Source organism: Taeniopygia guttata, chromosome 2 (genome assembly GCF_048771995.1).
Source record: "Taeniopygia guttata chromosome 2, bTaeGut7.mat, whole genome shotgun sequence".
Lineage (NCBI taxonomy): Eukaryota > Metazoa > Chordata > Aves > Passeriformes > Estrildidae > Taeniopygia > Taeniopygia guttata.
In genome coordinates this window covers 125,495,466-125,522,279 of record NC_133026.1, presented here as the reverse complement: position 1 = coordinate 125,522,279, position 26,814 = coordinate 125,495,466, and the positions used below count along the sequence as shown (strand labels likewise).

Here is a 26,814-nt window from a genome sequence, read left to right as displayed (position 1 = left end):
TGACTTCAGATGGGTATAAATTCCTGTTTACTGTAGTTCAGAACATCTTTTTTAATATTTTTTATATTTAGATAATACTAAACGCTCTCTAAAAATATTAATTCACTGGGAAATCTTTAAAGGACAAATTTTGGGGTAGATATTGAATAAAGTAATAGAGCATTTTTAGCACTAAGAACAAAATGAAAATTCTCTTACTTACCAGCAGAGCAACAATTAAGAGACAAACGAAGTCTCTTAATTGCTTGGTGCAGGATGAACAATTTATTTTTATTTGTACATCTAATTTTTTCTTACATGTCCTCCCTCCAGCCATCTACTGCTAGCTAATCTGGTCTAATGCCTTACATTCAAAACAAAATAGCCTTCTTTTTCTGGCAGACACATTTGTAACTGTCAGCCTGAAAGACCTTCCTAAAGTGTACCATTCAACCTGCCAACATTTAAACATGAGACATACTATGTGAGAAAACCAAAAACTAGAGCCTCACAGAATTATTCACTCAAGAAAAAAATCCTTGGGGGAGAATCATTGATTCACTGTAAATAATGCTGCTCTACTAATGATGCAAATAATTTTCAGCAATAAAACTGAGGATATGCCAACTTCCTATGAGAACTAAAACAAGTGCAGTCTGACCTGTGGGTATCTCTATTAGCAAAACTTCTCACAGTCCTTAGCATCTACATATGCCTGGCCACCAGTGACAGTTCCTTCCTGAGACAGAATTTCTAATCCCATCTGCACAGGGCCTTTACAGAACACTGGATAGAACAGCCAGGTCCATAGTGAGCTTTGCAATGACTTTAGTGGAGAAGCACCAGCAGAGATCCCTCACTAGGGCAAGTAACGCTGTGACTGATGGTGTTTATTTTCATTCCAGCCTACTAGCTGCAGGTGGAGGAAATCGAAGGACTGCCAATGTGGTGGCTCATGGTTTTGCCAACCTTTTCATTCTGGATAAGAAAACACTCAATGAAATTTTGGTGAACTATCCGGACTCAGAAAAACTTCTCATGAAGAAAGCAAAGTATGTCCTAATAACAGTTTTTAAACCATATCATTTAGCTGCAGGATGGACAGTTGTGACTTATAGACAATTTGCATTCCTTTCTTAGAAAAGTAACAGTTGTAAACACATTTGGTGTAAGGGGTCAGATTTGCCTGGTACTTTCTAATTGAAAGCATGGTCTTGGAAAGAATCCCAAGGGTTATGGAAATGTGGTAAGTAGGATGAAATCCTTAATGTAGTTGCCTTATGCATTATATTTAAGGTAAGATTAAAAAAAGAAATAGGAGATAAGGTTACATATCAGGACTTCTTACATGATCAAGAAAGAGACTGCAGGACAGGTGTCGGTTAAGGAACAGGTTTTCAAAGATGAAACAAAACATTTGCAATTAATTCTACAGACATATGCTTCAGTGCATCCACATACTTGTATGCATTTCCAAAACCTTAGGCAGCAGTTAGGAATGGATTTAAAGTAAGGCCTGACAAGATAGAACTATACAGATTAGACACCTGTGCATTTTATTCAAAAGCATTCTGAAATGGGATTTCAAACCATTTTCATCTTCCTCTGGCTGTAGCTTGCTAGGATCACCATTCTCACAGCTTTGAAAAGACAAAGTATTGTCAGATTTTAGCATAAAATTATGACAAAATTAGTACCTTGCTACCTTGTAAAAGGTCCAAATATTTGAAACAGTTTGTCATTATTAGTATACTTCAGAATCTACAGGTCTCTACTGTTGCCTCAAATTGCTATTAAAGGTTGGAAGGTTGGTTGCAGACTTGAAATTCCCTCAGAGAAGACTAAACATAGCACAGGAGAGATATTTTGTTTTTCAGAAGTGCTAGCAAATGGCTGCATTCATCATGTTGTAACAGCCCTGGTAGTCAAACAACAGTATCTTGATAATCATGATGCCCCTGAGGAACAAGGAAACCAGAGACAGAATGGGCTGACTGCTCAGTTTTCAAAACTAGCATTAACAGGTAGAAAAGGGGAACAAATGTATGGACCAATGATCCCCAGCAACAATCATCCCTAACTTTTTTCCAGCTTCTAGCTAAACAGTAGTATGATCTTGTTATTCCTGTCTCTCTGTCCCAAGCTGCCTCTTCTGCTTTCTTGCCCACCCCAGGCATATTCTGCCCATTCATTAAATTCTGCTTCCCCCAGACAGCCTTTCTCAACTGTGGAGCTTAATCATACACCTTTTGTATCTGCACTCCCATTTGAGCTCCAAGACTTCTCTAGATATGAGACTAAAAACAAGATACTGTTTAATGTTAAAGAGATGCAGTACCTGAGCTGTGCAGGAGGCCATGTTGCTTACCAGTCTACACATCCATAAATTCTGCCACAACTAGGCACAAAGAGGAAATTTTGTGCACTGTTTTCATAAAGATGGTAGTTATGTTCAATTTTGGAATAAAGTTACCAGTTGCTCTGCCCTAGAAGAGTTCTTTTTGGTCATGTGTCACCCTTAAAGGGCTCCTTGAAATAAACTGAAAGGAGTTATTCAATAAAGAAATTTGTTCTATTATCACCTGCCCAATAACCCCTATATGTTTTTTGCATAATAAAGCCATGCAAGCTGCTAAAGTATACCTTTTTTTAATTTGTGGCAATTAAACAAAACAAAACAAACAAAAAAGAGCAAACCCTTCACTTCTGAAATTCCCAAAGTACAAGATGCTGGAGAAAATTATAGTATTATGGGATTTACTATACTTCAGACTGCGAATATAGTCCTCACTCATAAAAAGCCTTAAATCAGGGCTTTTGCAAAGATAGAAAAGTGGGCTTGAAATCTGTACAGTAATCTAATAGAAACTGAAAGCATGAGAACCCTCTGCTTTTTACTGGTCCCATCTGTCTCAGATCTTTCATCTAATCTTTACCCTCATTATTCATTCTCAGTTCTTGTCATTATGGCTGCAAATCACTACAGCTACTGAACAGTGTGAAAATTTACTCTGCCACAAGGCTGGTAGTAGTATTTGTATTGTCAGGGTGTCTTCTACTGAAGAGGACTAAAAATAAGTACCACTGTCTAACCTGACCTGTGCTGGAATTTAATTTGGCAAAGTATTTCCTCCAAAAGTGCCAACTGGAGTTCTGGTGGAGCACCAAATGCTCTCTGAATGTGAATCCAGGAGGCCAGACATGAGACTGCCACCTCAGGATGGGGCATCCATCCCCCTCCACACCTCTTCTTTCCTTATCTTTCTCTTTGATCTGTTTTGTGACACCTTAATTTGAGCCAGCCCTTCTTTATACTCCAGGGTATAGCTAAGCAACTCCAGATTTGAACAGCTGCCTCCATCTCTACCAGAGCCTAGGGCAAAACTTTTACTGTTTCTAATTTTGCTCTTGTCACTTGACCTGGGAACCAAGTAAGAGCCATAATTGTATGTGCATGTATAACTTCACTCAGTTTCACAGCACTGCTGTATGTTCTTATGCCCTTCTTTCTCCAGGGTGCTGCTGAAGCAGAAGGGGAAACCTCCTCCAGGACCACCAGTGCAAGAACCACGGGGCTTGGCCAGTCTCTTTGGGCAGAAACGGGAAACTCCAAAATTGTTTAAAGCAATGCTTGGAGGCAAAGGAAAAGAAGGCCTTGCTAAGCTGCTGCAGCTGAAGAAACAACAAGAAACTCAGGTAAAGCCACAGAAAAGAAAGTAGATGAAAATTTAGCCTTGATGCAATCAACAGCAAAAACTCCCAGTAGCTGAGATATAACCACTTTTCCTAATCTCTGTAAACACTAATTCTAAAATGTGGCTTGATCTTTCTGAACCTGGACTTTATGCAGACCAGAGAAAACAAAAGCAAGGAAAAAAGTAAGCAAACAAAAAATCCTCTAAGAAAGTAAGGATAAATGGATTTTACAAAGGCCTTAAGGACATCTGATCTTCTAATTTTATGTAAACAACAGTAAATAGAGAAATACCTAAACACTGTAATCTGATCCAGCTGACTCGGGCACATGGCAAACTTTCCAGTTCAGTGTCATCTCTGGTTGTTAAAAATCCTGAAGACAAAATATAGTGTAGCCCACACAGCGAAAACTGATTAAATCTCTAATACCTTGCACTTATGAGAAAACCGTTGTTTTGACTGATGAAAAACAATTCCCACATAATGCTCTGTTCTGAGAAATGTTAATGTTAACAAGAACCTGCTCACTTCTACATATTTTCCCAAAGGTGGAATTCTTTTTTTTATAGCTGAAATAGCTGTGGTTATATTTAAGTTAAATAAAGAACTTTGCACTTTGCTCACACAAATGACTATAAGAATACAATTGGAGCAGAAATACTGCTCATTTTAGTGAGTATTTGTGAACTTATTAGCAAATAGGCTTGGCCAAGGAATGGGGGCAGTGTGAAGCATGTCAAGCCTTACATAACATTCTTTCTCCACCAGTTTAAGGACATAAAGGAAAGAAAGACCTAAGGAAGGGTTCTGCGCCCCAAAATGAGTCTGTTTCATCCCCCTATGCAGAATAGGGGGATGAAAGCAAGAAGCAGATATCATTAATATCCACAGTTGTTTCCTAGGTTTTATACTGATATTCTGATTCTGAAATTGCATTTTTCATTTAGAAGCCAATTTTCAGCATCTGAAAAGAAATTTACATGTGTTGCATACCATTAATACAGTTGTCATGCTGTGCCTTTCCATGCCATGTACTGAATAGAACTACTTCCTGAATTTCTTTCGCAAAATTGGAAAACATTAAACTTCTTGTTTCTAGGAAACTCAACCTGAAACACAGACCAAGCCTAAAGAAGAAGAGAAGAAACCTGTGGCACCTGCAGCCCCCTCTGCACCCCCTGCTCAAAAGGAAAAGCCACAGGCAGCCGCTAAGCCTGCAGTTATGCAAAAAACAACCAGTAAGGAGTCTCTGATCATTAGTATGACTCCATCCCCCAGAGCAGGAGAAGGAGAGATACTTAAAGTTGAAATTAAAGAGAAAGAAAAGAAATAGATGGTGCTTTGGGGTGTGGCCCCATCTATTTATCTTGCTACATTCAGAGGGCTGGCCGGACTTTGCTTTTGCGTATAGAATATAAAAGTAGAGACTACACTTGAAAAAAATGTACTCCAGCTCCTTGTCTTCCTGCCCTCCTGTACTGGCACAACTGCACAAATTATTTATGACACTGAAGAGAGAACTTTTGGTGTATTAGAAATTATGGCTCAGATTGTATTTCACAACCACTTGTTTTATTCATGCTCTCCCTTTCCTCTTACTCTGTGTTGTTCCTAGTTCTCCTCTTCCCTCTCCGCTTTATCCTTGCTTTCTTCCTGTTGTTCCTGTTGCTCAGTTTGCTTTTGTGTGTATTCTTTTCTGTTTTCTCCTCTGCCTTCCCATAGTTATCCTTTTCCTTGCTACTGCCCTACTGTTGCTAAGGTTCCTTATTGTGGTAGGTAAGGGACAGGCGAACGGAAGATTTCGGGGTGTGACGGAAAGATAGACCCATCCCCCTCTCTGCCTCTCTTCCCCACTTATCTCTTAACTCCAGAAGCCTCAGAGGAATGCAGCCACACCGGCCCAAGTAAAATTCCACTACCCACTATCCCCTGAGACCCCCAGCCCCCCTCTGACGAAGCAAAGTCTCCCAAGACTATTTAAACCCATGAGATAAGATAATAAACGCTTTCGATCGTCCACCACATTGGTGCCAGCGTGTGTCGTTAGTCCGAGTAGCCCGGGTGAGGCCGGGCTGCCGTGCTGTCTTCTTGTAACCAGGTCGCCGTTGTCTCTCGTGAAAGCAACATATCTGGTGCCGAAGCCCGGGACAAAAGAAGAAAAAAAAAAGGGGAAAATTTGCCCGGCGGACGGGAGACACCTGGACAGAAGCAGCGGCCGGAACGGTCTAACCGTATCTTGGCGAGGGGAGACGTCCCCGGACCCGCGAGCATCATAGGCAGCGTCGCATGGGTCGTAAGTATGAAGCAAAGGAGTATCGAGTTTAAGCTCAGGGACTTTTATCTTGCTATAGCAAGGCTGCCTGAGTTTGGAGCAACCGAATGCTCAGTGGATGCTATGCATCCGGGAATATGGGAACAGTATACAGCCACACTAGCCGGGGAGGCAAAATCCTCAGGCGAAAGCGTTACAGCACGGGGCAAGGTAGAAAAGACCCCGCGCAAGGCAATAGAAAAACAAGAGACGCAGAGTACAGCGCGTACGTGTTTATTAGTTAAACCCGAGCTCGGGATGGGGGCGAAAGCGCTGACCGTCCCTGAGGAGGGTCCACCCGAGACCGGAGACCTGGGAGGGCTCAGCGCGACAACCCCTTCCCCGGATCAGAGCGCAGCCCGGCCCCGCCGCGGAGCTGAGCCCAGCCCAGCCCGGCAGAGGCAACGCAGCCCCCGGAGCGGCGCGTTTCGAGCGGCGCGGCCCCGCACCCGCCGGGGCGCGCTCCGAGCGGCGCGGCTCCGCTCCCGCCGGAACCCAAACCCGCCCGCGGCTCCGCGCCGCTTCCCCGCCGGCGCGCCGAGCGGAGCGGCACCAAGCCCCGCCGCAGAAGCCCCCCGGGACACCCCCGCCACGGAAAACCCCCGGAGAACCCCCGCCGCAAAAAAGGCCCGAGAAACCGCGGCTTGCCGATACGTTCCGCCGCCGCCGCTGATCAAAAGTCCGTTGCCGGAAGTGCAGCCGCACGCGGAGCGCTTTTGGCGGGGGCTGGCGGGGGAAGCCCGAGACGCAGAGGCCGCGGCCCGGGAAGGCACGGCAGCGTGGCCATGCTGCCGCCTTGAACATGGCGCCGGGAGCAGCAGAGAGGGGCGGGGCCCGGGTGGTCCCGGCGCGAAAACTCGGACACCGCGCGATCTCAAAAATGCGCGCACGCGGGAGAAAGGGGCGGAGAGCGGCCCGGGGCACAGAGCCAATCAGCGGCCGCACCGGGCGCCGCCACCATATAAGGCAAAAACCACCCCCCGCGGGGGGCGCGGCGAGCCGGGGGGGCGGGAACGGCCCCTCCCCCGAGGGGGGGAGCGAGCCCGGGGCCGAACAAAACGGCACGGAGCCCCGGAAGTGCCCTGGCATTTCATTTCCGGCGCGGAGCCTGGCAACAGCTCTACCGACTCCTCCGAGCCGGCGGGGGCCAGCCGGAACTCCGAAACAAAAGATACGGAACCAGCACAGTTTAAAACAAAACCGAATAGAGTTCTAAGCCGCACCGAAAAGCAGTCACAATACCCCTTGAAGCTGCGAGAAAAAAGAGCACCTCGCCAAAGAATACAGGTCCCAACCCCCTGACACACGAGGTGGGGGGGGGGGGGGGGGGGGGGGCGCGCGCGGGCGAACCCAGCCTCCTCCCACCGCAACCGGCGCCCGTGCCGCAGAGTCAGCAAGAGACGCCCCAATACGGGACCCCGGGGTAGCCCTGGCCATGAAAGTGGGGAGAAAGCCCCCGGGGATGTAGAGGACGTGCTGCCTCTGTGGTAGTCGGGACCCCCACGTAGTGAGACTATGAGAGCCACTGCTGCACACCACTGCTACCAACCGAACCTGACCCTCAAAACAAAACTAATGAGAAGCTGTGAGTTCTGTTTGCAGGACATGCTTGTGGACCGTCCCCGTGACACAGACACCCCTGCTCCAAAAAGAGATGACAGACCACCAAACTGCCAGACAACACCTGAAAATCCCACGGTGGTGAGATCCAAACATGCACAGTGTCTTTCTTCATGCAATTTTGCTGTTTAGAGGCTAGTGGCCAAGAAGACAAGCTAGCCCAAGCCACTACCCTCTAATAAATACCCCATCCTTCGTGTTCCACATAGCCAGCCTGTTTAGAAGCTACCTTACTAACCCCGAATAAAACCAAATCAAACCTGACTAACCCATATTAATTTTGCTATAATATTAAACCCCCTTTTTCTACAAAATCATTGCTTTAAATACCCACTTCAGTTACTCCTCAGCCAGCGCCCCCCACCAGTGCAGATGGGACACTCCCCGCAGAGGAATCACCCTGAGTCAAATCACAGGACAGGGCAGATGTTTTGGAAATGCAACCTTAGCAAAGCAGAAAGGCAACTTCTGCACTAAAGTTGTCAAACTTAACAGAAAAACTAACAAGTGGGTGATCCCATCTGCATCTGGGATGTGGGTTTGCCAAAGGTCCGGAGTGAGTCCTTGTGTGTTCCTTGACAAATTCAATGACTCTACTAATTTCTGTGTCCAAGTTCTGATTGTCCCCAGGGTCTTGTACCACTCAGACGAAGAGACATACCATCTTCTCGAAGAACCTAACAGACTCCACAAAAGAGAAATCATCACAGGTATAACTATCGCGATGCTGCTCGGCCTGGGAGCAGCTAGCACCGCCACGGGCGTCTCAGCCATCGCAACCCAGCAGCACGGACTCTCTCAGCTGCAAATAACCATCGACGAAGACCTGCAGAGGATCAAGAAATCCATCTCCTACCTAGAGAAATCAGTCTCTTCGCTTTCAGAAGTAGTTTTACAAAATAGGCGGGGACTGGACCTTTTATTTATGCAGCAGGGGAGATTGTGTGCAGCGTTGAAGGAAGAATGCTGCTTTTATGCAGATCATACAGGAGTCGTTAAAGACTCCATGGCAGAACTCCGAGACAAACTGGCTCAGAGAAAGAGAAACAGGGAGACCCAGCAGAGCTGGTTTGAATCCTGGTTCAATCAATCACCTTGGCTCACCACTTTAATTTCTGCCCTGGTAAGTCCACTGGCAATACTGCTTTTGGCTATTACCATAGGACCATGCCTGCTGAACAAACTAGTCTCGTTTGTTCAAGCCCGTCTGGAAAGGGCAAACATTCTGTTCATAGGCCACCAACAAATGCTGTAAACCAAAAACTGCAAACACAGTCAGTAGCTAAAGCCTTCAGCACCTGCCTTAAAAAATCTACCCAGATCTACTAAACCACCCTTTCCTTAACAAGTTGCAAGTTTGTACCTCACTCCAGTGCCTCTACCTATGACTACCTCATTTTATATGTGATAAGGAGGGGGGAGATGTGGTAGGTAAGGGACAGGCGAACGGAAGATTTCGGGGTGTGACGGAAAGATAGACCCATCCCCCTCTCTGCCTCTCTTCCCCACTTATCTCTTAACTCCAGAAGCCTCAGAGGAATGCAGCCACACCGGCCCAAGTAAAATTCCACTACCCACTATCCCCTGAGACCCCCAGCCCCCCTCTGACGAAGCAAAGTCTCCCAAGACTATTTAAACCCATGAGATAAGATAATAAACGCTTTCGATCGTCCACCACATTGGTGCCAGCGTGTGTCGTTAGTCCGAGTAGCCCGGGTGAGGCCGGGCTGCCGTGCTGTCTTCTTGTAACCAGGTCGCCGTTGTCTCTCGTGAAAGCAACACCTTATGTTTCTCTCTATCCTTCTCCCTCCTCCGCTTATACTTCTAATCGGTGACCTGGGTTTGTGTGACCAGTGTGACTCACAGCACTCAGCAGGTGCTGTGTGTTGGGATGTTTTACCTCGGGACAGAGGACAACATAACAAAACCATTGTCAAAAATAAATCCCAAAATCTGCAAAAGGGAAACGGATCATAGAATTATTGTCAACCCTCTGAAAGCATAAACATCTGCTCCAGCTGTCTTTGATTCTAACAAATCAACTAAAGACTTAGTACACCCTCCAGAAGTGATGTATAATTTTGGGCTGCGATTTACTTGCTTCATCTTGTCAAGGGGTTGGGCATGCTCTGTTACATCTCATCAAGTAAGCACTTGATACATCTGTCTGAAAAACCTTAGTATCTAAACCAGCTACTTCATAAATAAAGGCTATTTTATAAAAAGCAGGATTTACTCTTTCTGGCTCTGCATTACTAAATTACAACCAATTGTTCATCTACATAATAGACTGATGGTGCAAAGAGAAACCTGTGTCTCTGTGTCTTAGCTACATCACACTTGTGAACTACTACTTGCTTACTACAGTAAATCCTTCATGAGTGCCACAGCTGGGGGATACAGCCACCCATGCAGGAACTCCCACGGTGCCAACTTTCTGCATCGACTCTTCAGTCTCAGATGCAGTATTACACAAAAGCTTGAAGCTGTGTTTTAAGCTAAACTCCCAGCTACTTTCTTTTCTTCTATGGGTTTGCATCTCCTCTCTCTCTGGATGAACAGTTTTGTAAACTAAAAACATTATGCAGAGGCCAAGCCAAGAAGTGGCAAAGGCAGGATTCACATCTCCTTAGCTGACCAGCCAACCAAGGCACCATGCCAAAATAAAACACTCACTTTGCAGGCTATGTATGACCCTACAGGCTATGCATTCTGTAGGCCTGTTCTTTAAAGCCTTTCAACTTCTGTAATCACAGGCAAAACTGGAAGCCTAACCAGAATCAGTGGGAAGTTTGCCCAAGTAAAAGCTGGATGACTGAATTCCATACGTTGCGTATTCCACAATCCTCTGATGAGATGAAAACCGTAATCTCTATCAAAATAAAGTTCTGCTGCATTAGCAGTGAGGTGAAGGTTTAACTGCTTTGTGGAGAGAACCATCTTTATTTGTATACTACTTGTTATTTGATATGTAAGAAAAAATGACATCACAACAGATGGAGAAAATTTTAAATTGTTTCATATAGAATTATTCATCTATTGCACATCCAGGACTGTCTCAATGGAATCTCAAGATTAGAAATACTGCTGAGCTGTTCCACGAATGAGACCTTCTATGAATAATACTACTCTATGAATTACAATATATAGTTTCACATATTTTTTTTTTTTAAGAGAGTTGTCAAAGCATTATGGAAGGGGGGAAAACATTCCCCATATTTTAACATTTTTATATGAACGAGTAAAGCTTGCTCTTATTGAAAAGAACCAATTCCCTTCTGCCTACACAAATGCTACCAGGTAATTTTGAACGTTTTCTCTGTGGGCATATTTGAGTTCATCAATCACACACTGACATAAATTACAAAGTAAAGGCTGAGACTGCAGCACCAGGTGCTTCACTGCAGTGACAGAGCTTCCCCCAAATTGCTGCTTTGCTACAGCTTTTAACAGCCCAGGTTTGCATAAAAGTTTGACAGTTCTGTCTGCAAGACTACTGTTATGCACAGCTCTTACGTTCCTTAGACCAAAAACAAACTAGGGGAAGTATCAGTGCAGAAGACAGTAGCCAAACATAAATAACATCCATCTGGTTTTCTGTGACATCCTACTTTTCTATTGTTGGGCTATTTTCCTCTTCCCACAATTCCTTCATTCTTAGCGTTGGCAGGCACAAGAAGGCTGCACAAATTGAAGTTGCAACTATTTGTATGGTTTTCACCAGACAGAATGTTATGAGAAAGGTGTTTATTTACTACAAGTGTTTATTTATTATATCTTGCAAGATGTAAGATGCAATAAATTCTTTCAGGAACTAATTCTACCTTGTAGATTCTCGACTAGTGAAGAAGCATGAATTAATGAAGAAGAATTAATTACTCTGGTGCACTTAGAAGATGCAGTTTCCAGTATGACAGTTGTCTCTGTGTGGCATCACATTCCACTGCAACACCATCTCCTGTATCTCAGTGTACTAATTGAGTCCCTCAGACTTGACTACACTTGAATGTAAAGAAACTGAAGGTTAGAGTAGGATAATGTATTTGAAAATGACAAGTAACCATCTCTCTATGCCTCTCTAACTAAAATGTAGAGATTGTTCTGGGAAAAAAATTTTTGGAAAACCTGATAATAACTGTATGCATGGGAGAACTCTAATGACACAGAGCATGAAACAGTCACAGTTAAAACTGTCCAACTTCAGAATATCTTCTTGCTAGAAGCCTGTTTAACGTGTTTTATGAAGAATAAACTGCAGAGTCATTACCACTAAGTAGAAAGGAATTTTTCCTCTCTCTTTTATACTTGTTATAAATCTGTGGCATACTCACCATAGTAATCACAAAAGCAGCATTTAGCATTACACAGGATAAGCTGAATACAAAAGCACCACAGAACAGTATACTGAAATGATAATTTTAATGCACAGGTATTGTAAATCAGTTAACTTCGTCAGAACTGAAATACATATAAAAGTAAAAAATTCTGGTTACAGGTGAGCTCTCTTTTGTACACATGTATATATTATGACCAATACACAGCAAAAAGCGTCTGATGACACAGACTGCCATACATGACTTTTATCACAAGGTGGTGCCAGTGACCTACGAGCACATTCACTTTACAAAACTTGGACAATATTTTGCTTTGCACCCGTGAGCTGTTAGTGCATTTTTTACACATGAAAATAAACAAAAAATGGCAAAACAGCACAATAACTCCCCTTCCCCTTGACTCACAATCTGCTACATTTCTTCATTCAGAATATCACTTCAGCCTACCCTGGAAGTTTTCAACAGGCATTAGCTGTATACCTCCAAGTCATACCAGTTCTTGCCACGGTCCTGTCTGAAATATTTAATTTTCAAAGAATAGGGCACACTGAGAATGAGGCATTGCTTATATGCTATTTAACTCCCTAAGCTTGAGGAATATGGGAGCAATTCTCTAATAAGTGATAATAAAACCTCTACTGTAGGAACTCAGAATTTATGTATAGAATATAGACAAAACAACAGGTTTTCTTTTACATGCAGCAGATACTTAGTATAATAATACATACTAACATATTTAAATGCACTTACAATTCTGCTTTAAGCTGCCATGGAAAACACAACTCAGGTGCAGCATTATATTTTTGGCAGACAGCTCAGAGGAACTTCAGTAGTAACCTGTACTCCTATCAGTAGCACTCATCCACTACAATTAATGCAGATAAAGCATTAATACTGCATCCAGTTCTCTCTGTACATGAAGCAGGTAGCTGTGAAACAGTTTACTCTTCCAAAATCATACACTCTTAATTTGCAGCAGTGTGATTTAGGTTTATTATAGTAACTTCCTTGATCCCAGTATTTTGAGTTGCATGTATTATATGACACTTCATTGTAATTTATACATAAAGTAGTGACAGATTTTCACTACACTAATAAAAAGATTATTACAGATTTTTTTTTTACATAAATATATGAATTACATTTAAAAAAAAGAAAGAGCTTGGCTTAACATGAAACAAACTCTTTTAACGTTACACTACTTGATAGTATTTAGGATCCCCTTCCACCGAGAAAAATGGAGTGGAGATAATATATCCATTTATGATTGATTGATAATTGTCTCAAAGCATTTGGTATGTCTTGTGTAAGATAATCTCAATAGATATATCCTTCATCCATCAACGTTCATATGAATTCAGACTTCCAACAGGATTACACATGTAAAAAAAAAAACCAAAAAAAACCACCCCAAGAAACCCCCCAACAACAACAAAAAAAAAACCCCAAAAAACAAAACCAAAAAACCACAACAACAACAACAAAAAAACCACCCAAAAGCATACGAAGCAGCTCCAGTAACTAAAAGTCAAATACACTATGACCTGGTGAAATCTTGCGTGTCCAAGTGTGCTAAATTTAGCATTAGCCCATTCTGTTCTTACATACTACAGCCAGATCATCCACATGAGATAAGCTGGATGTCTAAACCACTTCAAAGGTGAAACTGCAAAATTAATGTTCAAGATTGGCATTTCAGAAGTGATAATTGTGACCTTTCCATCCACTTAAGTTACACACAGTGACAGGATTGGAAGAGGTCCTCAGCAAGCAGTGTGCAGCTAGCGGTCAAAAAACCTTCATTTGTCCACTAAGCAAACATGATTTAAACTTGGTATAAAATGTGAAGGGAAAACTCAACCCACATAAATAAATCAGAATTTTTTTGCCCCAAAGAAATGCAGTATGATTATAGAATTAGGGCTTCAGAGACTTGACTTTCTTATGTCTTCCTAAAGGAGAGAAAGAGGGAATATAGTTTTTTTTGCAAGCACTTTACATTAGTGGGCTCCTGGAAAAGCAGCATGATTCAAAATATAACAAAAGTAAATACAAGTAGCAACTTGAAGAACTTATTTTACCTCAAAATATGCAGTTTTAAATCAGAGAAAACTTTTAAACTAAAAACCAAATTCCTACTTCACAAAAAGCGCTTTAAAGATCAATAGTCATGACTGTTTTATGGGGGGGATGGAACCTCAAAACAAAACCCGTACCAAAATAAATCTGGAATTTTTGTTTTCTAGTACACTGCACTGGAACATATCTTACATCTTGTATGATTGGAACACATCTTACAGCTTTTACAGTATTAGCCTCATAGGCCAGTAGCACTATTCTGAGATGTTAGAGGCTTACCTTGATTCACACTAGTTATTCCCACACTACCTTAAGAGAAGGCATACTATTAAAGAATATATACTTTAATGACTTCTTTGGCTTATATTCACACAGCCCTGAATCCCAGGCACTGCCCAAAGGCACTGTAGTGGCAAACAAGAAGTAGCTGTGCAAGGAGGGCCTTTACACTCTGTTGCACTTGTCTGAATATGAAACACCTACATCAAAACTTTGTTATGGTGGCTTAACAGAAACTCTTTTTTCACTCTTTTAAAAATCAAATGCACCCATGTAAGCACTATGTCTCAAATCAACATCAAACCTAAACACCATTACAATTCTGGCCCTTAAAAGGCACACTTGGCAAAGTGATTTGTAGGCAAAAGCTAACAGACATTACGATACAGAGGCATGTGTACACGTATACAGAAGTATATTGAGAACCAGATTCTGCAGATACGGTAAGTAAAGCAAGCATGAAGTCTTTCCTCTGCTCAGCCCATTCATTTTGCAGCAGGATTCTTAGGAGGCTGAAGTTTGTAGGTGCTGAAGTAGTTCACCACTTGCTGAGGGACTTCTGCCAGGACACACTGAGCCAGAGCTTCTTTGGGAGACTTATAAAAAAAGAACACCAAGCTTCAGTTTCCACCAACTGCTAACAAAGATTCTAAGGCAAGTAATAAGCACCTCCTCTAGAAGGTCAAATTAAAGTCTGACAAAAAATTTTACAGAGGACTTTACACAGTGCCCTTGTGTGACACACAGATGGAAGTTTCCCTGTCAGATATACCTTCTCATTCCTGTTACCATGAATCAGATGGCTGTCTTGTGCCACTGAAGTAACAGGAGCTGAGTGCAGAGCTGCCATGTCTGAAGACACGTTTTATCACATTATGTAATACACAGTGCAGATATCAGACTTCACCCATGTAAACATACTTCCACTATCTGCTTAAGAAGACCCTTGAGGGATTTGTCTAAATCATCTGCAATCTTTTGCACCAAGTCTTATCCACAGTAACTGTATTTCTATGGAGCAGCTCTTCTGCAGATACTGATTCTACTGAAAGACTAAGTATCTAGAAGAAAAAAAAAATCTCTTTTTTTAGAAACAGAAAAGCATTTGTATATATAATATTATACTGAGCATTGACCCTAGTTAATCTACATCCAAGTGCATTACTCAATAAGCATATTCTGTATTGATTTTACTCTTTCTCATTTCAATTTGCATAAGTTACTCTAAGTTTAAACAAGGAATTTGTATGAAAAGTAAAAATATAAAAGCAAAATAAGAAGTTGTAAGGCGTAATATTAACAAATTAATACTAAGACATGAAACAAAATTAGAATATATTAGGATGGAAATAAAAATATTGATCTTATTTTCCCATCCTGAGGAAATTTTGGTGGTTTTTATTTAAGTCAACTCTCTTCAACATTATGACGCTTAAAAGTTGACTTCAATTAGCCTACACATACTTTATTGGACTTTACAGAAATTTAAAAAATCAGGACTTCATTCTTTCATAACCTTTTTTTGTATTTACTTTTATGAAAATGAAAACTATCACCACTACTTTGGGAACACAGTTTCACTGATTTTGACCTCCCTGATTATAACTTAGCCTTGAATTTTAATATTGCACTAAATTGTGAGACTAATCCTCATTCATAAATGGGCATCCACAATAAAAAGAAAAATTACCTAAGAAAAAAGCCATAGTAAGTTTTTCCTCACTAATAAACCCCCCCACCTATTTGTTTAATCAAGTCTGAGAGAGTTTTACAAAGGTCATTCAGCTGCAGCAACTAGCCAGAAATGCAGTGCTGGAACTAGAAACTGAGGGATTTGGAGGTTTTTTTAGCATTTGATAAAAACTTGTCTTAAGAGTACATATTGGATACACCACACAAAAGCTTAGGACTAGACATACACATCCGGGCAAGCCCGGCATACCTCTAGAATATTTATTAAGCATAGCAGTAAGATTACTTACATTTTGGAACTTCCTGAATGGCACAAATTGGACAATATCTCTGACAGCTGGCTCTCCTGACGAGGACCTAAGAACTCCATCGTCGCCATCAAGAAACTCCATGGCATCAAAGTCTGCTCCTCCCACACCAACAATGATAATAGACATGGGCAACTTTGAAGCATTAACTATGGCAGTTCGAGTTTGATCAAGGTCTGTTATCACACCATCCGTTATGATCAGAAGTATAAAGTATTGCTGTTAAATCAATAAACACTGTGTTATGACAAAGAAATAGCAAACATTTTGCTATGTACACTCAGAAAAACCTGCATACAGGTTGTCATTTTGGCATGTTCAGTGTGCTCACTGAACTTTACAATCAAACATCTAATTTGTAGTCAGGCTTCATCTGTACAGTTGGAAAAAGCTTGTAAGGACAACACAATCTTTTAAAGGAAGTCATCAATAAACAGCCTCCATCCAAAACTCTAGTAGTATCACCCTTCTATCCTCCAAAATCCCCAGACAAACCAGTAGTTAACCTATTTTCCCATTATTTGTTCTGGGATACAAGGCAATTTACTGAGGTTTTGGAAAGGTAACTTTTAAAACTTGTATTTTTTTCCTTTCTGGTCCATCAACACCTTTATGAAACACTACCCTTTACTTCATTCATTGTATCTGGAAAATCCTAAATCACACCTTTTAGTGTTGAAACACACAGCCCTTTTCAAATTCCTTTAATCATGTTTTCTAGCAGCTTCATGAAATTAATTACCAAGGCGTCTGAGACTACTTTGTAGTACATCAGTAACAATTAAGTACCACCTAAGTTGCTTCCATTATTCTGTCGGGGCTTCTAAAAGTTGGCATCTTAGTTTCTGCTCTGGATTGAAGCAGCAAAAATGAGCTAGAAGTACTAAGTCTGGAAATTATCAAATGCTTTTTAAACTTCCTGTCTTCTCTCATTTCATTTCAGATGATTACTGAATAGCATAAATTCAAGTCTCAAAGATACTCCCAGTATTCTAAGAAGTCTCTCTTCACTACTTTCCTTCCCATCTGCCTTCAAAAAATTGTTCTTCCCTTATCTTATCTGTTTAGGTACCACCTTTTCTCCCTGCTTTCTGCTAGGCTATTCCTCTACTCCAGCAAGAACATCTATAAAGCAGTTATGATCACAGTAAGCTATAAGCAAGTGCAGGATAGCACATCACATCAGATTTATTTCTCTCTTCTCATATTTTCTCCATACTGGAAAAAAACCAGCATCAGAATCAAAAGTGAACCCACAATTACTATGATATATATTAAATGTCAAGGTACGAAAATGTCTTCAATACATCCTTTCAAGCAGGAAAAATAAATTGTTTGCTAGGCATACTACATGAAATAAAAGTTAAAAAACCCAAACAAAAACAAAACCAACAAGAAGTTTGCTCCTTTCCTAAGCTATTGACATACATACATATACATATATTTATACATACATATTTATTTTTTTTTTATAGCTACTAGTGAAAGACTACCAAGGCAAATCCTTACCGGCCTCATGGCATATGAAAATCCATATCTCTTTTTCAAATTGGTTTCCGCAGATATATTTACATGCAAAAATAGCTAATTTTATTTTCTGATTTTACATGACATCAAAGACACCAGCATCTGCTGTCATCAGTGATTTAGGAACTTCCACGCATTATTGGCATGACTGAATACTCAAGACTTGGTCTTCAGAATTTCATGATATAAAATTTTAATACAGAGGGTACAGCCCATACAGCACCTATACCTTTATAGTACAGTTAATTATCTGTACTTATTGGTACCTAGGGTCAAGAGCTATACCATCCACTTCTTCACTACCTTAGTTAATCCTCTCTCCCAGCTACCTGATTTGGAACAAGGACTAGTTGAATTTTTTTTCCCAGCTGAGGTTAAATCACTCTCAGCTATAGAGGCCTAAATTAGAGGTTATCAACTGTATAGCACTGCAAGAGCTTTCAACGGAAGATAGCATAAAGGTGTTGTGTACTTTCAAGTTCCTATTTCAAATCTGAAGAGTTTGTTTAGTTAATTGATGAAGAGGACTGTTATGTACAATCTGCAAAAAACAACTAGTTTTTCTCTTGTTTTAAGTGTTACAAATATTTATTCACAAGGTAAAGGGCCAACTGTCAAATGAATACCCTAACAAGGTAAAATGGGAAAAAAGTATTTATAAACAAGAAAGAAAATAAAAAAGGAAAGAAACACAGAGAGTACCATAAAGAACTTACAGATGCTGTTTGCTGCTGAGTAGCTGCAGCAGCAAATCTTGCCACATGATTTATAATTGGAGAAAAATTTGTTGGCCCATATAACTTCAATTGAGGAAGACAGGCTCGATATGCATCAACAATGCCTTGGATTCCTAGAGAACAGACATAGATTTTTTTTTTATTAGATTTAGGATATTTTGAAGCACCCAATTTTCCTAAAGCTGTATAAATCAGTTATTTGAGGTGATGATGTGAAAATTTAAAACTAACCATCTTGGAAAAAAAAATTATTCACAAGAAATGGAAGCTTTGAGTTTGACCAATGCCTAAGGCACATATATAATATGATTTGCCTTGTGTGAGCAGAAAGGCCAAATGCTCTATGCTCAAGAGTGTGACACTGAACTACAGCAGTTTTCTTCACCTGGCAGCTTGTGGTGGTTGGTAGTCTGATCAGAGAGGCCATATTGAACAGGCATTAGCAGCACCACACTTAAACCAGACAACTCCACACCAGCAGTGAAGTAGCATAGAGTGTCTTGACAACACAAGAGAACTCTTCCTAGCCCTGTGCCCTGGCTGTTTAAACCATGTCTTTAACAAACCATCACAGAAATCAGATGCAATGCTATTTCTCCTAAGTAAGAAATTGGTTGTAAAATTTTTCCTCCTACAGGACTAAACTAATTATTTAATTAGAACAACATGCTTCAGTTCACTTTTCAAGTGTCTCCATTACTTCAACTTGAGCATTTTACTTTCTAGGTCTAATGTTACTTTTTCAGACTTACCATTACAGAATGGGTTTGAAGGGTTAAAATTTATTGGGAACTCATGAGATACCTGTGAAAACACAGAAAACATATTTAGGACTGCATATACAATCTCCTCCTGAAGCAAATGCTTTCAGCTGTCTTAGGTACTGCATTTACACATTCCATTACCTGAAAGGAAGGAGGAATTTGTGCACCAAATCCAAAGGCTGGAAACATCTTATCTCTAAAGAAGCAATTTGTAAGAAAACAAAGTCAGTGCCTTCTGTTAAAATCTGCCATAGTTCAGTAAGTTTAGTTATCAGTGCTGCTATTCATCACTAAAAATGCTACTTAAGAGGCAAAATTAAATGGAAGTTCCTCCTGTAATTATTTCTGGGACCAAAACTAGTTTTTAACACCGAACCGGCAAGAATGCAAGCATATATTTAAATCAATGCTGCTCTTTTCATCAATTATGAAAAGCCCTGCTTGCGTGCAGTAAACACAAACTTATACTTGCAATTATATGATGGCGCAGTGATTATTATTTTTTAGTTCTATAACTTAGCTCAGAAGTTTCATTCCAGTATATCTGCAGGCATATTCAACACTTGTTTAAAAAGCAACCACAAGTGCCTATACATATCTAAAAAAAGGATCCAAATAAAAATCTAACACTTACGTATCATAATCCTGAATGACCATCCCGACAGACCAAATGGCTGTTAGGTACTCATTAACTCCATTAGGGCTGAGGTAATGCAGAGAGTCTGGAGAGCGAGGGTCTCCATTGGAGCCTGTAAAGTCTATCCCCACCTGTCAAATGCAGCATTTATATCTGACTGCTCTTAAAGGTTAAATTATGCTTATCTCTGTCAAAGCCAAAGTGAAAACCATGAAAGAGTAGTAAACAGGACATCTACAAATCTAACAGGCACAGTACTTGGATGCAAGTTCCTTGGAATATTAACACTTTAAAACAATGTTACTACAAAACCCTCAAAAACTCTGCATCTCTCCAGAAGGGCTGAAATTACTTTCATCTGAATCACAGAATGGTTTGGCTTAGAAGAGGCCTTAAAGGTCACCTAGTTCCAACCTCCACAGCTTTCACATGATGAGGTTGTTGAAAGCCCCATCCAACTTGGCCTTGAACATTTCCAGAGATGGGGCATCTACAGCTTTTTCACTGTGTTTACTATTCACAGCAGCTCTTCAAAATCTGGTAAATTAATTTCACTCTGTATCTTGCCATACACACACACACACACACCTTTCTTCTCAGAAGTACAACTAGTCAACCTCCACAGAAGCCTAGAGAGCTTTTTCTCAGACTTCTTTGCTTTGGTGATGAAGCATGTTATTAAGGTGAAGACATCCTGCTGTTTCTTGCGCTACATTTGGTTCACAAATTACATAACTTAATGGTTCTAACCCATATGATGACCTCTGTGTGTTGCTTTGAAAGAACAGTGAATTTCTCATTGGTCTCCATCCACACAATTTAGCTAGTTCCTAATGAACATAACCAGAGGTTCAGAACCGTTTGCCAAGAGTAAAGCAATTTTTTTTTAACAGACTAGAAGCACTCTGGCAAAATATCTTCCAGCTCAATGCTACAGAACAAAAAATAAGTTGACAAAAAAAAAAAATACAATAACCAAATAAAGCACATAGCCAATTAATTCTTTACTTTAATTTGCTCCAAAAACTCAAAAAGTATTCGTATAAATGATTTAACTTACGGTGAAATTCAGTTGACATCCACCCATGATGTAATCAAGGAATGTGCATTCTACAATGATCTAAAAATAAAAGACAGAAATTTTGGTTTTCTTATGGGAAAAAACCCAGTTAATATTAATGTAGCAACTTCTAAGGTTCCAAGTATGTTGTCTTTACCCACTAAAAGCATTAGTTTTGCCCTAGAGCTATCTCACCCACCCACTGAAACCAGGATATTTGCAACATATGCCACCATACAGTCAGTGCATCAGAATCAGGCCTTTTACAAAACTACAGACATACACCAAAGCAGCTCCAAAACAACTTTCATTTATAAAATAACACATTATGACAGATTTTTTTACTTTGCCCTAAAACAGTGAGCTGGGAAATGCAGTGGTTCAAAAATGACTTAAACTGGTAAGAAACCTTTTTCTTCAAGACAAAGTGAAAGGACAGGGAATACAGGTATGTAATTCAGATCTCAATTTGTCTTTATATGAATCAGAATCCCTTAAATATTTACTGTGTCTGGAACTTTCAGACATTTTAAGGTTTCTTACAGTTTGAGGATGAAGATATACTAAATGAGAGTTGTTATGCCTTAACACTTCAAACCAGAACCATACTAGAATATATTACTGACCTCACAATGCTTAACGCTCACAATGCCAGAGTTTTTATAGTTCTTTTTCTTCTGTCTTTTCTTTTCATTGATGCACTCAAATTCAACCTGCATGAATGCAAACAAAGCCAACAAAAATATTATAGTATCATTTATGCAACAAGTTTAATAATCATTTATTTCAGAACACATACTTTGGGCTTATATTCAAAACAAAGTTCATTTCATAATCCAGCAAAATTAAAACCAGTCTGCCCAATATCGCAAGAAAAAAACCACATTCTCAAAACAGAAATCCTCTTTTACCCAGAAGTCTACAAACACATTTGTTTTGATAACTGTATTTCAAAAAGAGAAAGAAATTCTGTACCATTCTCCCTCTGAGGATTCTGCTAACATTTTTTTTTTTTTTTGGTAAAGACATAGCAATTCAAAAAAAGCATAGGTGTTTCCAGAAGCTGTGGCTGAAATTATTATTGTTATTTAGTGCAAATACAACAAAATATTAGCAAAGTACTCTTTGCTAATGCACTCTTGTATGTAGATCCTAGTACTTTTAATGCAGAAATAGTTCTGGACGTTTTACAGGACTAAAGGAAAATATGGTAATAATATCTTGATAACACAGATATCCATAAAGCAAATACTTTTATATTATGTTTGCTATGCTAACTTTTGTCTTCTACATGTAAACCCTGGCTATTAAAAGGTTTCAAAACTATTATAGCTCATAAGATCAGGAAGGGTAATATCACTTGCCTGATATTACCATATAGCTGCATTTTTGTGCAGTGGCCTAAATACTGAATTTTCTCATATTCACTGAAGTATACATAATAGTTAATAAGTGACACATTTTAAAATAAAGGATTAAATAACATTTGAAAAAAATACTACAAGCTTTATTCTTTTAACTGTAGCTAAATTTGTGCTGCATTCTGTCTTTTGACAGTCCAGTGTTTTTTTATTTCTGTATCTTTATGATTAGTGAAATTTTTTTTGTGCTGATAGTGGGGTGAAGTAGTAATAACTGTAACCAAGACATTAATCCTAGGAAAATGGGTGTACAATGTAAATGCTGTTTCAGCCTCAACTACAATAGCAATGTCAAGGTGTAGCCTAGCCCAACTTGGAGGTCACCTGTGGCCAGGTGACCTAGGTTTTGCTGAAATATGAATAAAACAGCTTATCAAGAACACACAGGCAGCTTAGACTGTGTAACACTTACAGGTGACGACCGAGATGCTTCCTTCAGTTTTGACATTGTTGTTTGAAAACTTCCTATGAGATCATGAGACCCATCACTATCATAGTCATAGCACTCAACCTAAAATGCAGCATTACTTAGTGTTAGTGACAGAAATGGCCCTACAAAAACAATGAACACTGAAATGGCAAACCTGAACATCCCAAACATTACTGTCTTTTATATCACAGAGTTTTTCTCACATTGAAGTCTTAGAACTGCATGGGGTTGCACTTAAAACAGATTAAAATTGGGTAGAAGCCAATACACTCAAACTTAATCTTCTACTCAAGTGAAGGAGAGACGAGAATACTGAGTCACATCTTACATGAGCAAGTAACATCAATTATATTGAACTATGTATTGAGAATCAGGGGGTGTTGGGAAGAGTAGGAAAACAATGTAGGGTTTTTTATATTCATCATGAATCTGAGCATCCAGCTACAAATTTAGTAAACCAGTTATGTAAGAAATCACGAGTTTTAGCGACACATTTATATTACTTCATTAATCCTCAAAATAACAAAGAATTCATAAGCATATGAAAGTTCAGTCCTAAAGTTAGAAACAGTATTTGATTTTTTGTTTTTTAAGATTAGCAAATTTAAACAGTGGATCTGTTAAACTATGAGCTACACTTCATGGATCTGAATGTCAACTAAAAATCTCTTTTCCTATAGTGAGAATTTAATGATAAGCTTTATTATTTTATCAATGCACTCTTTTAACCGGCCAATCTACCAAAGATGGCAGGAGTGAAAAACACTTTTTTTTCCTCTTTGAAAACATGACCAAACTACCTTTCTATATAAAAAACTGGCTATTTATCTATAAAAGCTTATTTTAATCCACTACTGGTATTTTATTTCAGTTCAGCAAAACAGACATGATGGCTAATTAAATCAAACCACATAAAAACATACTAAAATCACTTAATAATGATAATGATAAATAGAAGCAATAATAAATCAAGAGTCAAGTCAGTATCCCACATTACTTGGAATCAAAATGCAAACTTCAAGAAAAACATTCAGATTATGTATGGCTTAGGCTGAACAGCTATTTGCATGTCCACCTTTCAAGCCTAAAAATATTGTACCTTATATTCAAGAGTCAATTTATCTGATTACTCGAGCATTTAAGTTAGAAATAAAAAAGAAAAACAATCAACTTCAACATGCACTCAAGCTTCTGAAAGAAATTAAGTTTCTGAAAACAAACAGGAAAATTGAAGTGCAAAATATGATGTGTAGATTGGGAGTTCTACTGCACAGAACATACCTCTATCTTGCAGTTTGCACTACTACAACATTTTGAATTCACTAATAAACAAAAAATGCATGCACATGCACTGAACATCACCTTAAATTATGCAAGCAGCCAAAGAACCAAGAGGCTAATTTTTGTTCATGGCAGATGCTATGTAAATTGTTCTGAATGCCATAAATTATGCCAATAAAATACTCAGCCAAGTGCTTCAGTAGCTGAAATTTAAAACTGAACATATTTCCTGACACAATAGTTCTCATAGCTGTTAGCACAGTTAGTAGATGTATTTCCTTTTTATTTCAAAGACATAAAAATTTGGTTTGCTTGCCATGTTTGACCCACATAAGCCAATTTTTAGTATTTATTCCAGACAAGAGAGAAGCATTTCCTTTTTTGCCATATATGCCCTCTTGGACATGCAATAGCAGTAGGGAACAATGTGATGTAACTTATTTTTCCCAGCAGAATTAGGCATGCCTGCTCCAGATGAAAGGCTCACATTTGAGACACAGAAAAACTTCACTGACTGCAAACACACTCACATGGAACATAACCATGAATCCAGAAGATAAAGGATCAACTTGGTTTGTGCACTGCTGGGCATACACAAACTAAGCCATTAAAGAGGTGAAAAGCCACTCATAGAAAAATTGCTGGTTTTACTTACTATGCCAAACAGCCCATTACACATGCAACCGTGTGCATATAAAAGTGTTAAAAGCATTGTTTAATCCTTCAATAACATTACATAATATAATCCTGCCTACATTTTAATGTTTGAAGTGATAAGTCCTGCCTTTCTAAGTTAAGGCATAATCAAACTGCCTGTCTGCAAGTCTATAACTATTCCAACTAAAGTCTATTTCTTCTGGATATAAACCTACACTTCTGAGGTAAGATTTCAAAGAACAACCTTTATTAAAATTATGACAGAGCTGAGAATAACAGTTCAGAGATACATTTAGCTAAAGACAATGGTCTATAGTTTTAGTATGGCTTTTTACTGAAAAGGAGAAATATACTTATAGCATATGGAGAGGTAAGAGCTATCACAGCTGTTTTGGGGAAAAGGGAATCAGAAAGGAATGAGATAGAAAAAAATTAGAAGCGGTAAGGGAAGAAGGTTCTGGGCTTGTAAAGTTATACATTCGTCTCCTATATAAATATGTACTTAAATCCACCCAGGTGCTGGTAACACCCAGATCCCTGTGGCTGTTAAGGATTTTCCAGGACTGCCTCAAGTCATATGACTAATGCCCATTACATGCAAATCATGCTCTAAGTTTTCCTTCCCAGAGGAAGAGCATCAAATATAGCAGTTTGCTGCATTCAGGTTTTCAGGTTTCCTTGTCAAATGCTAAAATACCAGGTTTCTAACATGATCATAATAGCTTATAAATGGCATTTTGATTGGCTGTTTAGCTTCAGTTCCACCCCTAAAAGGAATTCCTGAAGAAAAATATTCAGAAGTTAAACACAATTTATTCAAGATAAAATTGGAAAATACAAAACATTAAAGCCCTGGTAGAACTATTACTTCACAGGTTTGGTCAACTGAATTTTCTGACAGAAAATTCAGTTTTATATTACGAGAAAATGTTGCAAAAAAACTAGTTGTATCTGACTCACATCTGTTAGCTAGTATATTAAGTGTAATTTATTTTATCAGGCAGTATATTAAAAATTTCATTGATGTTACCTGTTGCACCAGTAACAAAGTATTACAAGATGCATCACACAGAACAAAGCATATTCTAGTCTTTAACATGCATCTTTCACTGCACAGTATCTATACCACCAGTATTGGCTGATGCCACGCTAGAACTGTACAATAAAAAATAAAAAACTACTGGACATTTCAAAGATACTTTTGTTCAACTAGTTTCCCAGACTTTCAAAGACCAACTTCTACCACACAATGCATTGCAAATGTGCAGTGTTTTCCTTTTTTCTCCTAAAACATGCATGTGTGTCTGTGTCTTTCAAATAAGAAACCTAATACTTTCAATTAAATTTGAAACAAGAAACCCTCAGTAACCAAAATAACACATCTTCCCCTTGTTACATATTTAAACTTCTAATGCATTAATTTATACACACATTTAATATACATTACCTTGATTGACTTATCCATGTCACTGTAACACAGAGAATTGAGAGAGATTTTAAAGGGCCTCCAAACAGGATTCAGGTTGTTTTTAATAACCTGTTGGGAAAAAAAAGGTAGAACACCATTGTTCACAAAAGCAGAAAGCAGTCATCATAATGGATCATACCTTCAAACCAGGATTTTTGTATGCAAGAAAAAATTGACTAATGCTAATGCTAATGCACTCCAAATTCTAATACATGGGATATAAATCAAACAACTCTTAACATGCCATTGTCCAAAAAGAGATGGTCTCTTTCAGCACCATATTTTGCTATACTTCACTACCACCTACTTTATCCTTCAGCTACTGCATTGCAAAAAATTAAATTTATCGTTACAGAAATAAGATACTGGTTGCTTTCTTTTAATAAGAACACATACATACAGACACATACATATAAAGGCATGCATTACCAAAAACATGTGCAAAAATATTACATTGGAATTTCTGAATACATCAGCACTCCAGAAATTACTATTCATTCCCACATATTATTTATTCTAAAATGTCATTTATGG

The 26,814-nt window shown here is 39.2% G+C and overlaps 2 protein-coding genes across 4 annotated transcripts in view; one reads left to right on the top strand and one right to left on the bottom strand.

Annotated features, from left to right (window-relative positions):
- Positions 1 to 5,697, top strand: part of CNGB3 (cyclic nucleotide gated channel subunit beta 3) — a 58,969-nt gene extending 53,272 nt beyond the window's left edge. The window contains exons 17-19 of the mRNA XM_072924303.1: positions 885 to 1,031; positions 3,495 to 3,675; positions 4,775 to 5,697. Of these exons, the coding sequence (XP_072780404.1) occupies positions 885 to 1,031; positions 3,495 to 3,675; positions 4,775 to 5,008 (562 nt within the window). The 3' untranslated portion in view covers positions 5,009 to 5,697. The remainder of the gene's footprint in view (positions 1 to 884; positions 1,032 to 3,494; positions 3,676 to 4,774) is intronic.
- Positions 5,698 to 12,008: 6,311 nt separating this feature from the next.
- Positions 12,009 to 26,814, bottom strand: part of CPNE3 (copine 3) — a 28,872-nt gene continuing 14,066 nt past the window's right edge. For 2 of the 3 annotated variants that reach the window (XM_030266392.4, XM_002199820.7), the window contains 10 exons: positions 26,260 to 26,349; positions 22,857 to 22,955; positions 21,650 to 21,736; positions 21,024 to 21,083; positions 19,961 to 20,094; positions 19,468 to 19,522; positions 19,315 to 19,366; positions 18,542 to 18,675; positions 16,281 to 16,517; positions 12,009 to 14,894 (listed from right to left, as the gene is read on the bottom strand). In XM_030266392.4, coding sequence (XP_030122252.1) covers positions 14,784 to 14,894; positions 16,281 to 16,517; positions 18,542 to 18,675; positions 19,315 to 19,366; positions 19,468 to 19,522; positions 19,961 to 20,094; positions 21,024 to 21,083; positions 21,650 to 21,736; positions 22,857 to 22,955; positions 26,260 to 26,349 — 1,059 coding nt within the window. In that variant the 3' untranslated portion in view covers positions 12,009 to 14,783. The remainder of the gene's footprint in view (positions 14,895 to 16,280; positions 16,518 to 18,541; positions 18,676 to 19,314; positions 19,367 to 19,467; positions 19,523 to 19,960; positions 20,095 to 21,023; positions 21,084 to 21,649; positions 21,737 to 22,856; positions 22,956 to 26,259; positions 26,350 to 26,814) is intronic. The other variant, XM_030266393.4, reaches the window with a different exon arrangement.